This window comes from Cherax quadricarinatus, chromosome 63 (genome assembly GCF_038502225.1).
Source record: "Cherax quadricarinatus isolate ZL_2023a chromosome 63, ASM3850222v1, whole genome shotgun sequence".
Taxonomy (NCBI): Eukaryota; Metazoa; Arthropoda; class Malacostraca; order Decapoda; family Parastacidae; genus Cherax; species Cherax quadricarinatus.
In genome coordinates, this window is record NC_091354.1 from 2,681,287 (window position 1) to 2,697,774 (window position 16,488).

Below are 16,488 nucleotides of genomic sequence, written 5' to 3' on the forward strand. Positions count from 1 at the left end.
GATTTACCTGTAAGTCACAGGTATATCACAGGTACCGAGACTGGATGTTCCAGGGGTTGTGCTACCCTCCTGTCATGCATGTGAAACACAAGTCTGCCTGGAGTTTACCTGGAGGTTATTCCGGGGATCAACGCCCCCCGCGGCCCGGTCCACGACCAGGCCTCCCGGTGGATCAGTGCCTGATCAACCAGGCTGTTACTGCTGGCCGCACGTAGTCCAACGTACGAACCACAGCCCGGCTGATCCGGCATTGACTTTAGGTATCTGTCCAGCTCCCTCTTGAAGGCAGCCTGTTAAACGTTTTGCACTCTTGACATAGTTGTTGAGCTGTTCTCTCCGATTCAGGAACATACAGCTCGTATTTATCGTTACACTTGTGTTTCTCAAGTGGTCTTATTCTTCCAGTATTTAGTTTCATATTTGGATGGCCAGGTAATGTGACCAGGGCGCCAGGTAGTGTGACCTGGAGGTCAGAATCCAGCGCCACAGTCTAACACTAGGCCTCACTTTGTTCTGGTCGCCAAACGTGCAGATTTATGCAAAACAACCACGGGGGGAGTTGAATGATAGCTCTAGGCCTTTCGTGTTGCAATCACATCAGGAGCTTGCAGTGTTGCAGAAATGAGGTGGTGGTCCAAGCAGATGTGATCACAGGGAGCGGCGCTCCCTGTGATCGCATCTACTTGGACCTCTTCTGCAACTTCTGCAACACTTCAAGCTCCTGATGTGTTGATTGCAACACGTGTTGATTGCAGCACATCATAGCCTAGAGCTATCATTCAACTCCCCCCGTGGTTGCTTTGTATCTTGTATCGCTTGTTCACGATATTTGCATAATACAAATTTATAGTCACACGAGTGGTGAGTGGGTTCAGGCAGGCAGGGGAGGGAGGGCCAGGGCCAGGGCCATGTGCGTGGCAGATTTGGGTGTGTCTTGCTGGGGTGACTGGGGATGGATCAGGGGGGGTAGTAACGTGTTGGTGGTATTGGTTGGGTGAGACTGTGGGAGGGGGGGGGTCTGTACAGGGTGGTTGGGAGTGGCTGTTGCGTTCACCGTGTTTGTGTGTCATTTTCTGAAGATATAAGATAAAAAAAAAAAGATTCTGACGAGACTGCTTGCTTGGACGCCCCTTGTTCATCCCTTGGAAAGTAGCAGCTAGATTATTGTGCACTCCATATCCATACCCTGGACGGTAGCCTAAGAGCATATGGATACACATGAGACGAAGAAGCTAGGTCCCAAGAGGGTTAACAAGAGTACTTCTGGAGATATATCTGCAGATTGTCTTATCTGATGCAAGCAAGTTTAGGATATTTTGCTTGATATGTATGGTATTTTATTTTCATTAATAAGATACCTTGACCAACAAACTTAGGTCAGTTGGTATAACAGGAAAAGTAGCCTAATGAATATTCAATTTTCTGAGCAATACAACAGAGCAGTAATAATAAAAATCGAGCCTTAGCAAGATTTTGATGAACTTGCGCACTCTTAACAATAGCAATGTACGTGTTGGTAATCTTGTATATATGATGGGAGGGTGTTGAAAAGTCTTGGGCTACTTACACTTACTGTGTTAAACCTTAGTGTACTCATGGTACCCCAGCTTTTCATATTGGGTATTTTGCAGGTTCTACCAAGTCGCTTGCTTTCATAGTGATTTGGGACCTCCCATTATAGGGATTGTTAACACTATTCAGATCACTTGTGCTCTCTCGCTTAGACTACTGTTTGGTGTTGATGGGTTCTTGCAAGGCAGGGGAAATACTGGAGCTTGAGGATATAGACAGACTGGTTATAAATGACCATAATTTTTAAAGGGGTGGACCGGTAAGCCAGCGGAAGGCCTCGGTCAGATGACCAAAAGCTCCAAAGGCGGGTCATCATCTGACTAAGACCCGCGTCAGGAAACATTTGTCCTGTTTCCTGACGAACCTTACCTAACCTAACTGGAGCTTGAAAATATTAATGAATGTATTCTCCAGAGCGAAGGCATGCGAGAGAGAGGTATTTATGATGCATGCATGGAAGATACTGGAGGGCCTGGTCCCAAATATACACATGACCATCACAATGTACTGGAGGAAAAGATATCTGAAGAAGGGTAAGATAGACCCACTGAAAAGCAGGGAAGTCACAGATGTAATAAGAGAACATGAGTGGCCCAAGACCATTCAACCTGCTACCACCACCTATCATAAATATTGTTGGCATAAAAATGAAAGCATTCAAGAGGAAACTGGATCACTACTCATTGGAGTGCCAGATCAGCCAGGCTGTGATGGATGTGGGCCAGAGGACTCTGGAAACCGGCCACGTGTGTGTGTGTGTGTGTGTGTGTGTGTACTCACCTAGTTGTACTCACCTAGTTGAGGTTGCGGGGGTCGAGTCCGAGCTCCTGGCCCCGCCTCTTCACTGATCGCTACTAGGTCACTCTCCCTGAGCCGTGAGCTTTATCATACCTCTGCTTAAAGCTATGTATGGATCCTGCCTCCACTACATCGCTTCCCAAACTATTCCACTTACTGACTACTCTGTGGCTGAAGAAATACTTCCTAACATCCCTGTGATTCATCTGTGTCTTCAGCTTCCAACTGTGTCCCCTTATTACTGTGTCCAATCTCTGGAACATCCTGTCTGTGTGTGTGTGTGTGTGTGTGTGTGTGTGTGTGTGTGTGTGTGTGTGTGTGTGTGTGTGTGTGTGTGTGTGTGTACGTGCGTGTGTGTGTACGTGCGTGTGTTTGCGTGGGTTGAGCTTCCGTCTCTTATGGATCTTTTAATTAATTTTTAAAGTCGTGTATGTAAGGAAACATCTAATATAACACATACCATACTGTTAAAAGACTTTCTAGCGCCTCTATGTATGACGTTCTTGTTGTTGTCAACATTCTTACTTCTAGTTTGTGAGGTTTGAAGCTTACCAACTGCATCAGGATCAGTAAGGCTGCAACTTACATCTACACTAACATCAAGAATACCTTAGGCTTTAAAGCAGAGATTGAAGTAGACTGAGTGTATACATTGAGTGGTATACACTTGTCGGTGTATATACTCGTATAGTGGCAAATACACACTTTTAGTAGAAATTCACTTGCCAGTGCAATGAGAGATACCTACCGGTGTACACTGACAGATACACGTGTGTGTAAATACATACACCCCTTCAGGGTTTATAGTCTCGTGTCTTGTTCTATAAGATAATTATATATCATTTATTAGACGTTGGCGTTAATCTCCATTAAAAATAATGTAAATAGCCAGTTATTATTATTATTATTATTATTATTATTATTATTATTATTATTTTGTTTGTATATGCATGATGCATGATATTCTGTGTTGGTGCTTATGTCTTAGTCTCAGCTCCTGGGTGCACTTCTGAATGTACAATTGCCCTCAGTTTTTGGCTCCTGACCTCATGAACTCTCTCATGCCAGTTGCTGAAACTGTATATATGGAGTTGCACGCTGCCACACCCAACTGTTTTCACTCACCATCACCAGGTTGCTGAAGTGCCTCACTCCTCTCTCATTATTACTACTTCCTTGGCATGTAATACTTGTCGTGGACCTCTTCAAGGAGACGTGTGTTTTGGTAGTGAAGGGCTCTTGATCCAAGACTTCCAACTGTTCTTCCCTTCTGTTTGGTATGTGTTGCCTTCCTATATCTGGGTCTTATGTTAGATGTATTCTAAGAATTATGCTAGATTTCTCGTTTCCTTGCTTTAGTCATTAGTTCCAGCGATATGTTCACTGTGTGTGTGTGGGGGGGGGGGTTATAGTGATGGAGAGATGGATTACTATTTATGATTCTGACATATCAAGTATCAGGTTATGATGGTAAACCGTGCTCAAAGGCTGAAGAAATAAGCTGAACACATTCGACACTTGAATATCTTTCTTGTCGAGATTCATTAAAGATACCCAGGTGTTGTACATGTCTTAATTCATTATAGCCAGGTTCGTGACATTACAAGTTTGTTGCACTCACAAACTTCTAGACCTAGAGCACATTTAACTCGACTGCTCGTAGAAAATACATACATCCTACGATTTTCTTTTAGAGGGTTGCACTTATGCTGGCTGCCATCCGTTGCAACACCTGTCATATATAATCTAGCACGATTACTATGGCAGGTTTACGTCAGTTAGTCAGGATCTTGTTTTCTGTGGTAGTAAAATGTCATCCAGTAGGTAACCTCTCGTACACACCGCTACTCCACACCACTCACCCAGTCATCCAGTAGGTAACCTCTCGTACACACCGCTACTCCACACCACTCACCCAGTCATCCAGTAGGTAACCTCTCGTACACACCGCTACTCCACACCACTCGCCCAGTCATCACACACACTTCCACTAATCTCTCCAATCATACACTTAAGATTACTCGAGTAAGTCTTAAGCGGTTTCTCTTATATGTCTTTGTTTCCTTGTTTCACCTACTATTCCCCATCACCCACCTATATACAACTGATCAACACTTACCCCACCTATCTACCCGACTCCAGTATCTACTCAACCCTGGGTCTTGTATACATTATAAACGATTATTTAAAAAATGAACGTGTAAATTATTTTCCTTGTATGATGTCATGATACTGGATGCACCTCTTTATTACTAATAAACTTGTTTTATTATGCTGTAATTATATAAAATGATGCTAATAATAAAAGTAATTATAATAATGTGAGGGACCTTGGAGTGATTGTCAGAAGATCTCACCTTCAAAGATCACAACAGTCACTATCACAACCATGAGGAAAAATGATAGGCTGCATAACTAGACCCTTCCAAACAAGGGATGCCAAGCCTGTGATGATACTTAAGACACTTATTCCCTCTAGGCTGGAGTGCTGTTGTACTCTTAACAGCTCCGTTTAAGGCAGGCGAAATTGCAGACCTGGAGACTGTGCAGAGAATCTTCACTTCTCGCGTAGATTCAGTCAAGGACTGGGAACGTTTTAAGTTACTCGACTTGTATACTCTTTGGAAAGTAAACGAGAATGGTTCGTTATAATCTGCTTACAATACCAACACATTGTTGTTGTTAATACAGAGATATCGTTGGTTTAATACCAAGGTGTTGTTAATACCAAGGTGTTGTTAATACCAAGGTGTTGTTAATACCAACACATTGTTGGTATTAACAACAACAGCTGTGTTAAACGCGGAATACCAACACGTGTGCGTGCACCTTCAAGACTTTTATTAACGATGTTTCGCCACTTGTGACCTTTATCAGCCCTAATGAAAAGGCCGCCATTGGTGAAACGTGTCCTACAATAACTGTATTGATTGTGCACGTCTCTCTTCATTCCTGTTAGCTTATTCTATTTTTTTTTTTTTATTATTTTTTGTTGTGAAAGTGCTGAGTCGAAGTTGATGGTTGGTGGTGGTGGTTGTGGTGCTGATGGTGGTGGTGGTTGTGGTGCTGCTGATGATAATGGTGGTGGTGGTGCTGATGGTGGTGGTGGTTGTGGTGCTGCTGATGATGATAATGGTGGTGGTGGTGCTGGTGGTGGTGCTGATGGTGGCGGTGCTGGTGGTGGTGCTGGTGCTGCTGCTGATGATGGTGGTGGTGGTGCTGCTGATGATGATGATGATGGTGGTGGTGCTGCTGCTGCTGCTGATGATGGTGGTGCTGATGGTGGTGGGGCTGATGGTGGTGGGGCTGATGGTGGTGCTGATGGTGGTGGTGGTGGTGCTGATGGTGGCGGTGCTGATGGTGGTGGTGCTACTGTTGCTGGTGTGGGTTATGGTGCTCCTGCTATTGTTGCTGGTGTGGGTGGTGGCACTACTGTTGCTGGTGTGGGTTATGGTGCTCCTGCTATTGTTGCTGGTGTGGGTGGTGGCACTACTGTTGCTGGTGTGGGTGGTGGTACTGTTGCTATTGTTTCTGGTGCTGGTGGTGGTGCTACTGCTATTGTTGTTTCTGGTGGTGGCGGTGCTACTGCTATTGTTGTTTCTGGTGGTGGCGGTGCTACTGCTATTGTTGTTTCTGGTGGTGGTGGTGCTACTGCTATTGTTTCTGGTGGTGGCGGTGCTACTGCTATTGTTGTTTCTGGTGGTGGCGGTGCTACTGCTATTGTTGTTTCTGGTGGTGGCGGTGCTACTGCTATTGTTGTTGATGGTGGTGGCGGTGCTACTGCTATTGTTTCTGGTGGTGGCGGTGCTACTGTTATTGTTTCTGGTGGTGGCGGTGCTACTGCTATTGTTGTTTCTGGTGGTGGCGGTGCTACTGCTATTGTTTCTGGTGGTGGCGGTGCTACTGCTATTGTTTCTGGTGGTGGCGGTGCTACTGCTATTGTTGTTTCTGGTGGTGATGGTGGTGCTCCTGCTATTGTTTCTGGTGGTGGCGGTGCTACTGCTATTGTTTCTGGTGGTGGTGCTGCTGCTATTGTTGTTTCTGGTGGTGGTGGTGCTCCTGCTATTGTTTCTGGTGGTGGCGGTGCTACTACTATTGTTTCTGGTGGTGGTGGTGCTACTATTGTTTCTGGTGGTGGTGGTGGTGGTGCTACTGCTCTTGTTGTTTCTGGTGGTGGTGCTACTACTATTGTTTCTGGTGGTGGTGGTGTTACTGCTATTGTTGTTGATGGTGGTGGTGGTGCTACTACTATTGTTTCTGGTGGTGGTGCTACTGCTATTGTTGTTTCTGGTGGTGGTGGTGCTCCTGCTATTGTTTCTGGTGGTGGCGGTGCTACTACTATTGTTGTTTCTGGTGGTGGTGGTGCTACTGCTATTGTTTCTGGTGGTGGTGCTCCTGCTATTGTTGTTTCTGGTGGTGGTGCTGCTGCTATTGTTTCTGGTGGTGGCGGTGCTACTGCTATTGTTTCTGGTGGTGGTGGTGCTGCTATTGTTTCTGTTGGTGGCGGTGCTCCTGCTATTGTTGTTTCTGGTGGTGGTGGTGCTACTGCTATTGTTTCTGGTGGTGGTGCTCCTGCTATTGTTGTTTCTGGTGGTGGCGGTTCTACTGCTATTGTTGTTTCTGGTGGTGGTGGTGCTGCTGCTATTGTTTCTGGTGGTGGCGGTGCTACTACTATTGTTGTTTCTGGTGGTGGCGGTGCTACTACTATTGTTGTTTCTGGTGGTGGCGGTGCTACTGCTATTGTTGTTTCTGGTGGTGGTGGTGCTACTACTATTGTTGATGGTGGTGGGGTGCTACTACTATTGTTGTTGCTGGTGGTGGCGGTGCTACTGCTATTGTTGTTTCTGGTGGTGGTGCTACTGCTATTGTTGGTGGTGGCGGTGCTACTGCTATTGTTGTTTCTGGTGGTGGCGGTGCTACTACTATTGTTGTTGATGGTGGTGGCGGTGCTACTGCTATTGTTGTTTCTGGTGGTGGTGCTACTGCTATTGTTGTTTCTGGTGGTGGTGCTACTGCTATTGTTGTTTCTGGTGGTGGTGCTACTGCTATTGTTGGTGGTGGTGGCGGTGCTACTGCTATTGTTGTTTCTGGTGGTGGCGGTGCTACTACTATTGTTGTTGATGGTGGTGGCGGTGCTACTGCTATTGTTGTTTCTGGTGGTGGTGCTACTGCTATTGTTGTTTCTGGTGGTGGTGCTACTGCTATTGTTGTTTCTGGTGGTGGTGCTACTGCTATTGTTGTTTCTGGTGGTGGTGCTACTGCTATTGTTGGTGGTGGTGGCGGTGCTACTGCTATTGTTGTTTCTGGTGGTGGCGGTGCTACTACTATTGTTGTTGATGGTGGTGGCGGTGCTACTGCTATTGTTGTTTCTGGTGGTGGTGCTACTGCTATTGTTGTTTCTGGTGGTGGTGCTACTGCTATTGTTGTTTCTGGTGGTGGTGCTACTACTATTGTTGTTGATGGTGGTGGCGGTGCTACTGCTATTGTTTCTGGTGGTGGTGCTACTGCTATTGTTGTTTCTGGTGGTGGTGCTACTGCTATTGTTTTCTGGTGGTGGTGCTACTACTATTGTTGTTTCTGGTGGTGGTGCTACTGCTATTGTTGTTTCTGGTGGTGGTGCTACTACTATTGTTGTTTCTGGTGGTGGTGCTACTACTATTGTTGTTGGTGGGGGCGGTGCTACTGCTATTGTTGTTTCTGGTGGTGGTGCTACTGCTATTGTTGTTTCTGGTGGCGGTGCTACTGCTATTGTTGTTTCTGGTGGTGGTTCTACTGCTATTGTTGTTTCTGGTGGTGGTGCTACTGCTATTGTTGTTTCTGGTGGTGGTGCTACTGCTATTGTTGTTTCTGGTGGTGGTGCTACTGCTCTTGTTGTTTCTGGTGGTGGTGCTACTGCTGTTGTTGTTTCTGGTGGTGGTGCTACTGCTATTGTTGTTTCTGGTGGTGGTGCTACTGCTATTGTTGTTTCTGGTGGTGGTGCTACTGCTCTTGTTGTTTCTGGTGGCGGTGCTACTGCTATTGTTGTTTCTGGTGGTGGTGCTACTGCTATTGTTGTTTCTGGTGGTGGTGCTACTGCTCTTGTTGTTTCTGGTGGTGGTGCTACTGCTCTTGTTGTTTCTGGTGGTGGTGCTACTGCTATTGTTGTTTCTGGTGGTGGTGCTACTGTTATTGTTTCTGGTGGTGGTGGTGCTACTGCTATTGTTGTTTCTGGTGGCGGTGCTACTGCTATTGTTGTTTCTGGTGGTGGTGCTACTGCTATTGTTGTTTCTGGTGGTGGTGCTACTGCTCTTGTTGTTTCTGGTGGTGGTGCTACTGCTCTTGTTGTTTCTGGTGGTGGTGGTGCTACTGCTATTGTTGTTTCTGGTGGTGGTGCTACTGTTATTGTTGTTTCTGGTGGTGGTGGTGCTACTGCTATTTTTGTTTCTGGTGGTGGTGCTACTGCTATTGTTGTTTCTGGTGGTGGTGGTGCTACTGCTATTGTTGTTTCTGGTGGTGGTGCTACTGCTCTTGTTGTTTCTGGTGGTGGTGGTGGTGCTACTGCTGTTGTTGTTTCTGGTGGTGGTGCTACTGTTATTGTTGTTTCTGGTGGTGGTGGTGCTACTGCTATTGTTGTTTCTGGTGGTGGTGCTACTGCTATTGTTGGTGGTGGTGGTGTTACTGCTATTGTTGTTTCTGGTGGTGGTGCTACTGCTATTGTTGGTGGTGGTGGTGCTACTGCTATTGTTGTTTCTGGTGGTGGTGCTCCTGCTATTGTTGGTGCTGCTGAAGGATATAAATAAAACGTGAAAATAACAAAAAATAAACTTGAAAAGTTTAGATGGTTATTATGGTAATTTCTATTTCAGTCATCTCCATTTGTCGTGATTGCAAATTCTCTTTATAAATTCAAAACTTACAAACGTTCATGCAACTTTATTACGAAATAAATATATACAGTAGACCAGCTCCTCCCAAAGAACACAAACAGTCCCACTGGGACAAACCGATCATGAAAAAAATCGCCAACACAATGCTCTCCAACGCCTCAGGAAATGACAAAGCTCGTCTCCTGGCAGTGAAGGCACCACACTCAGGAGATTTCCTGTTAGCTGTTCCCAATTCCTCCTTGGGCACTCGACTAGACCCACAGGCCATTCGGATTGGTGTTGGTGTTGCTCTTCGCCTAGCCGCCCCCATCCTCACCGAACATAGGTGTATTTGCGGCAGGGCGACAGCTGATCAATTCGGACTTCATGGTCTCGTGTGTCACACAGCAGAAGGGAAGTATGCCAGGCATGAGGAGGTCAATGACATCATAAAGAGAAGCCTTGCCACAGCCCGTTGCCCAGCTCAACGGGAACCCCAAGTGCAGAGGTCTGACGGAAGTCAAAAGCGTCCTGATGGAGCCACTATGCTACCTTGGAAGGATGGAAAGCAGATTGCCTGGGACTACACATGTGCCGCCACATTGGCAGACACCTACTTGCCATACTCCGTAGTGGAAGGGGGTGGAGCTGCCAGCCACAGGGAGACCCAGAAGATCCGCAAATATGAAGACCTTCCCCCTTGCTATAACTTCATCCCAATATATATATATATATATATATATATATATATATATATATATATATATATATATATATATATATATATATATAAAGAGAGGGAGAGAGAGAGAAATGAAATCACGAAACAAGTGATTTTGGATCATTTACCAAAATAGGTTGGGCAGGTATACAAGTGGAAGGCGGCTGGAATTGAGAAGAACGTGCCTAACATGAGCCAGTAGGCCTAGCCTAACTTAAACTACTACTAATACTTTATCTGCACTGTGAACTTTTCTCCTGTGAATTTTTATCATTGACTTTTTATGCTATTTTTTCCCCCGTCACTGTTTATCACTGGGTGAGTTGGCTTACTCGAGTGCGCTTTTGTTTTTTTTACCTCCATAATTTAGGCCATCATAGTTGAACTCAGTTGAGATTATTGGTGAGGGAGAACATGGAACGATGGAGGAAATGAGGGAGTGAAGCGGACCTAAGTGGAGTTAGGGAGAGAGGAGATTGACCATGAAGGTAAATTACTGAAGGGGAAACGTTGAAGAGAAGGAGAGTTGTGGAATGATGAAATAAACTACTTGGTGAAGAACAAGTGTGGTGGTGCTGACAGTATGTACATGAACAAGTAACTACTGGCTGACAGTATGTACATGAACAAGTAACTATTGGCTGACAGTATGTACATGAACAAGTAACTACTGGCTGACAGTATGTACATGAACAAGTAACTACTGGCTGACAGTATGTACATGAACAAGTAACTACTGGCTGACAGTATGTACATGAACAAGTAACTACTGGCTGACAGTATGTACATGAACAAGTAACTACTGGCTGACAGTATGTACATGAACAAGTAACTACTGGCTGACAGTATGTACATGAACAAGTAACTACTGGCTGACAGTATGTACATGAACAAGTAACTACTGGCTGAAGAACTACTGACTGACAGTATGTACATGAACAAGTAACTACTGGCTGACAGTATGTAAATGAGGAAAAAAAGACACTTATACAGTTCAGTACATTTATTAGAGGAAATGTTTCGCCACGTCCAGAACGTTTCTCCTAATATATGTCCTAAACTGTACACAAGTCTTTTTCCACATCTTGTTAGTATCACCATACCATTGTCTCTCTCTCTCTCTCTCTCTCTCTCTCTCTCTCTCTCTCTCTCTCTCTCTCTCTCTCTCTCACACACACACGTACGTACACAGTTGAAGTGTACGGTTGCTTTACTACACTAAGATTTACTGGTTGAAGACTGGTATGCACGGTTCAAGACATTGAGGAAGAGCTTCGCCAGGATTAAGACTGAAGAAACCACTAGTGGCGAAAAGTTTCCTCATCACTTATCTTGAACTATGTAACGTGTCTTTAAACTACACATGTTGAAAATCAAGTACGGTTGACTGAGGCCAGTTATGAACTTCTTGAGAGAGAGAGAGAGACAGACAGATGTAGGTAGGTTGTACTGGAAAAAGTGTTCTTGGTGCAGATAGGTAAAGGTCTCTCTTCAACGAATTGGAGATACTTTCTTCTGTGTCTCAAAGCTATGTATCCCGTATTTGTCAGGTGCTATATGACTTCAGATTTAGAGATAAGGTTCTAACGTAAGATAATCTACCCTAGCTTCAACTCATTAAATTCTTTGTGAGTTTTTTTTATGGCTTTTCCACTTGTAACTTTTTCTGTTACCTGTTTTACCTAATACTTCTGTTTTACGTGTCATTATTAGATGCTGTTATCCTGGATACCTCTAAACATCACCGCCTCTTTGTGTGTCGTCCTCTATTATTGACAGACTAGCGTCCTTCCATTTCATGAGATGCCAGTGTGTGTACTACGATACGTTACGTGTGTTGCTCTGATTGTCTTTACACACACTTATGTTTCTTAATTTACTTTTCCAGGGTTCTAGATGTATCGCCTATGTATATTTTATCCTCTTCCCACAAGGGATTCTGTATACACTGGCTCCAGTCTCGACTGTTGTGATTACCTTCTTTTTGACCAATACATTAATTGTGGCAGCTGAGCGTGTTGCTACGATATTAGCTTAGTGCTCTTGAGATGTTGCCTGTTACCTTGTTTTGGAAAGGACAATTTGTTTGGTGGATGCTCTCTCATGTTTTTTAAAAGATTATTACCACTACCACACGTGAGAGAGCATCCTCTCTGTCAGCAACGTAGCCAGCAACATCTCTACAGCAGTGTAGCAACGAGCTTCACGCCCACCATTGAGACTTGCTTTGTAGAATTTATTTGTCCAAAATGTTCGTAAGAAAGGAAAGACCAGCAGTCTTACCCTTGAAAAAATATTTGCCTTCACTCTTGTATTACAGGACAGTAGTATCCTCCTGGATGGTTGTCTACTGATCTATCAACTTACCGCCTACCATATTCTTCTAACTACCTACTAACTAACTACTAACCTATCTACCAGCCTACTACTTTCATTGTATCCAATATTTGCAAAGTGCTAGTCCAACCGACTCTTAGATTCATCAAGTATTCCATCATTGTTGCCAGGTGGGGCGGTCTGCGGTGTCGTGTATTTGTTGACGAGCCAAGCCCTTCTGCTATTCCCAGCAGGCTGACTGGTCAGAGACCGGCCCGCGAATAGCAGATGGAGGATCGAGCCTCCACCACTACTGGCGCTGAACGATTCACACGGGTCATGAAATACAAATTCAGACAAACAAAATTCTGCCAGTACTAAGAGCACTAAGAGGCGGCTGGTTTTCCCTTCCCCCTGCAGGACTGAGACAGGGACGCAGCAGAAGCCAGCCTCCAAGGTTCGTGTTACCTTCTATGAGAGCTCCAAGCCATTGGTGGTGACCTCGCCAGAACCCTCAGAGTTCGACCAGTACTTCCCTCAAGACCTCATAATGGCCTCACCCATCACCGACGCCCACACACCCGCCTTTGACAGACAATTAAGGTCAGTATTTTTTTTTTTAGCTAAGTTCTTGCTTTATGGTACTTTCCCCAGAGTTTAGAGAATGGGATTTGATGAATAAGACGCGTGTTCGACACTTGGGTATCTACGTTGGAGAGACCTTTTACCAACATAGCTATCTTATTCAATCTAATACAGGAACACGATGGCGTGGACTTTTATAATAGAGCCAGTGGAAGAGGTGGAGAGTTGCAGCAGTTGTAGATGCGATCACAGGTGGGCGGGACCCACTAGTGGAAGTAGGTAATGCTAATAAGGCGGATCAGAGGTTAGCAATAGAGTTGTAAAAGACATCCTCTGTACCAAGATTCCATACTGTTGTGTCAGATCTCTTTGCATGTTCTTGTATTTACTTTTCTAATTATGAAACAATTTCCTTGTGCAGCAACGCAAGGAATTCCGTGTTACAACTCTGAGAAATGAGACTGAACTTTAACTCTGGCACTCCCTAATATGATGTTCTCTTGTTTTTCACAAATTACGCACTCTCCTTATGACTTTGTTGTGTAACTGAGCTACTCTGTACCAGAGTGCACTCACTGTTTCACTGTTTCATAGCTGTTACACACGAACGTCCGTCACTATAAAGCTCTGCGCACACAGCTTTCACACGCATCCGCGCATTTCGGATAGGGTGGCTGTGTTCCACTGCACGAGATTAGTTGATAGGTTACGTTTGGTTAGTTGTGTTTGTTTTGTCATGTTAACCTCACTAGGTATGTTTTTATCCACTTTGTTAAAATCTCTTAAAGTTTATTTAGGTACAGGTAAACATAATTGCAGTTACACAAATTATCATATATGATAACATGCGCAAATTACCAAGGATACCCCCCTCAAAAAAAAAAAAAAGTCAATGACTTTACTTCCATTGGGGTCCTTGAGTATATTGTTCGTCATAATCATATGTTGTGTATATAATTTGTAAGTATTAAAGTTGGAACATATATACTTTTATGTGTACTTTAATTTCCTATGTATATTGTACGGCATGTATAAAGAACTAAATTAAATTGTGTAATCTGTAAAGCTTTTGACCTGGCGTGAGTTTAGAGAAGAGGCCGCTGCAGTAGGTTTTCTGTGATGCCTCAGAATTTTCGTTTTCTCTCGATAATGATTTCAAGGGCAACTTAAGCGGTTTATATGGCGCGCGCGCGCGCGAGAGAGAGAGAGAGAGAGAGAGATAGAGAGCAAACAAGCAAGCAGATGTACTCGCCTGAAAAGTCCATGTTACTCTTTGTGTTTTCAGCTTGCAGATATGTGCCCATGTTCCTTCTTCTTGAATTTCAATCAGTCTGTTGGTGTTTGCACATAGTTATGCGTTTTCTAGTCCTTTGTTCAAGAGTCAAGCTAGTCTGTCGTCGTCTCTACGCTATCATCTATGTCTAGTCTGTTGTAAATATTTGTTTGAATGTGCTTGATCAGGCGGAGGCTCCATGCTGGTGCTGTATATTCTAGATTGGGACGGACATATGTTTTGTGTAACACTCTTAAAGGAAATTATCTTTTTCTTTAATGTGTGCGCGTGCGCGGGTGGTCACGTGCGCGCGCGTGGGTGGTCACGTGCGCACGTAATTCAATGTTGGCGCTGCTGCTTTATCACAAATGACTGGTTTTTTTTTTTTTACATATTCCCGTATTTGAAGCTACGTATTAAGTGTGCCTCGGCCACTTATCTAAATCATTCTACTTTCTAACCAAACGGGTAAAAAATGTATTTCCTGACATTGTTACACATTGTCCTCTTTAGTCTACAGTTGCCCATCTGTCCTTGCTTCTCTCCCATTAAACAGTGTGTTCCTGGTCGCTCTTTTAACTCTGGGTAAATTGTACGTCATGATCTGATCACCTATGGTTGACTGGTCTTCAAAGGTACTAGAGTTCAATTCACTTAGTCTTCCTTTATATCAGTCCTCTTGGGAAGTTTCGTGATCGATAGGCTCTGGACTTCGTCTGTTTTTAAACGTATTTGATTAAAAGTTGGATCCACGCAGGAGCTCTACGATGGGCCTGATAGAAACGAGTTTGTTGAGGCTCATACAGACAGTTTTAAATTCGCTGGTCTTGCATACGTTGCTGAGGTTATTAGGTGAATGTGTCCTCCGGTGATATATTCCTTGTTATATATAGTCCTAGATTCTTTTTTTTCTTTCGTGTGGTCATCTCAATGTGAGTTCTGAAGATCAGAGCCTCTGAGACCACACAGAATTTCAGGTATCAAAATCGCGATTAAGATTCAAGCTAAGAATATTATGTATGAAGTTCGTTTCAGTAAGATAACTTGTGTTAAAAGCAGGAGGGGGATAGATAATTTTTGTCAGGACCATCTTGTAGGATGGGTATGATCCGCAGACAAAATTATCTATTCTTCTTGCTGGTTTAGAAAGACACGTAAGCAAACACTATGACATATTTATTAGAAAACGTTTCGGTCCTGGGACCTTGATCACTTCTAACATACAGAGGTAGAAAGGCATTATATATATAGGCGGAGAGTGAGGTGTGACGCACGTGACCTGAGGAATGTCATAAGAACATAAGAATGGAGGAACACTGTAGAAGGCCTACTGGCCCATGCGAGGCAGGTCCTTATCAAAACAACCTCTGCCTATGATGAGGACGGGTAGACGTTGAAATCATGTGACTCCTGTGTTGTTGGGTTGGTGGTGCTTAAGTATCATGTATGCCAATGTTTTTGAAATTTCGTAGTTTCCAGTGTTGCGTTCTATAGTGTCGGTGACGGCGATTAGTGAGGCTTCTAGGCACCGTCGGCGTCTGAGGTCTGGTTCGGTGAGAACGAGTTGTGCCTCATTCCAGTTCATCAAATGTCCCGTGGAGTCTCTGTGGAGGACACAGGCGTACCTTACATCGTCTCTGTTAGAGGCATTTCGATGCTCATTCAAGCGGACTGCAAGATCTCTGCCTGTCTCGCCTACGTATTTCTTGGGACAGAACCCACAGGGGATAGTGTAGACGCCTGCTGTAGAAGTTAGAGGTGTGGGGCTGCGTTTCGTAGTGAGGTCTTTGATAGATGATGTGTTTATGGTGGAAACGTTGATGTTACTGGCGAGTATTCGTGGCAACATCACCACATGGGAGTACTATGAACTGCTTAGGGGGCTGTTCCATGGGCGGTTTGTTGAGAATAGCTTGTGCCTTAAGTCTGCAATCTCGGATGAAGAAAGATGGGAACTGAAGACGTGTAAAGGCTTGTGTTATGTAAGTGCATTCCTCTTCTAGAAAACAAGGGCTGGAGATGCGAAGAGCTCTCAAGAAGCCAATGAGGACTCCTCTCTTAGTGCGGGTGTCTTGGTGTGAATAAAAGTGTATAAGATCGTCCTTGTTGGTAGGTTTTCTATACACTTTGAAGAGAAGTTTGTCACTGTCGGGAGATCTGCACAGTAGAACGTCGAGGAAAGGAAGTTTGCCATCATTTTCGAGTTCAAGTGTAAACTTTATTGATGGTTCAACTGCATTGATCTTGTTGAGAAGGGCCTGGATATTGAGACGTCTCGGATAGAAAACCAATACATCATCAACGTATCTTAGCCAGGTAACGGTGTTGGGAATGAGGGTGCTGAATTTCTCTGTCTCCAGGTCTTCCATGAAGAGGTT

The 16,488-nt window shown here is 44.4% G+C and overlaps 1 protein-coding gene across 3 annotated transcripts in view; it reads left to right on the forward strand.

Annotated features, from left to right (window-relative positions):
* Nucleotides 1–16,488, forward strand: part of LOC128698240 (uncharacterized protein DKFZp434B061) — a 774,041-nt gene that overhangs the window by 714,072 nt on the left and 43,481 nt on the right. For 2 of the 3 annotated variants that reach the window (XM_053790405.2, XM_053790403.2), the window contains exon 4: nucleotides 12,673–12,855. The exons of the other annotated variant lie outside the window; for it this stretch is intronic. In XM_053790405.2, the coding sequence (XP_053646380.1) occupies nucleotides 12,673–12,855 (183 nt within the window). The remainder of the gene's footprint in view (nucleotides 1–12,672; nucleotides 12,856–16,488) is intronic. 3 annotated transcript variants of the gene reach the window in all.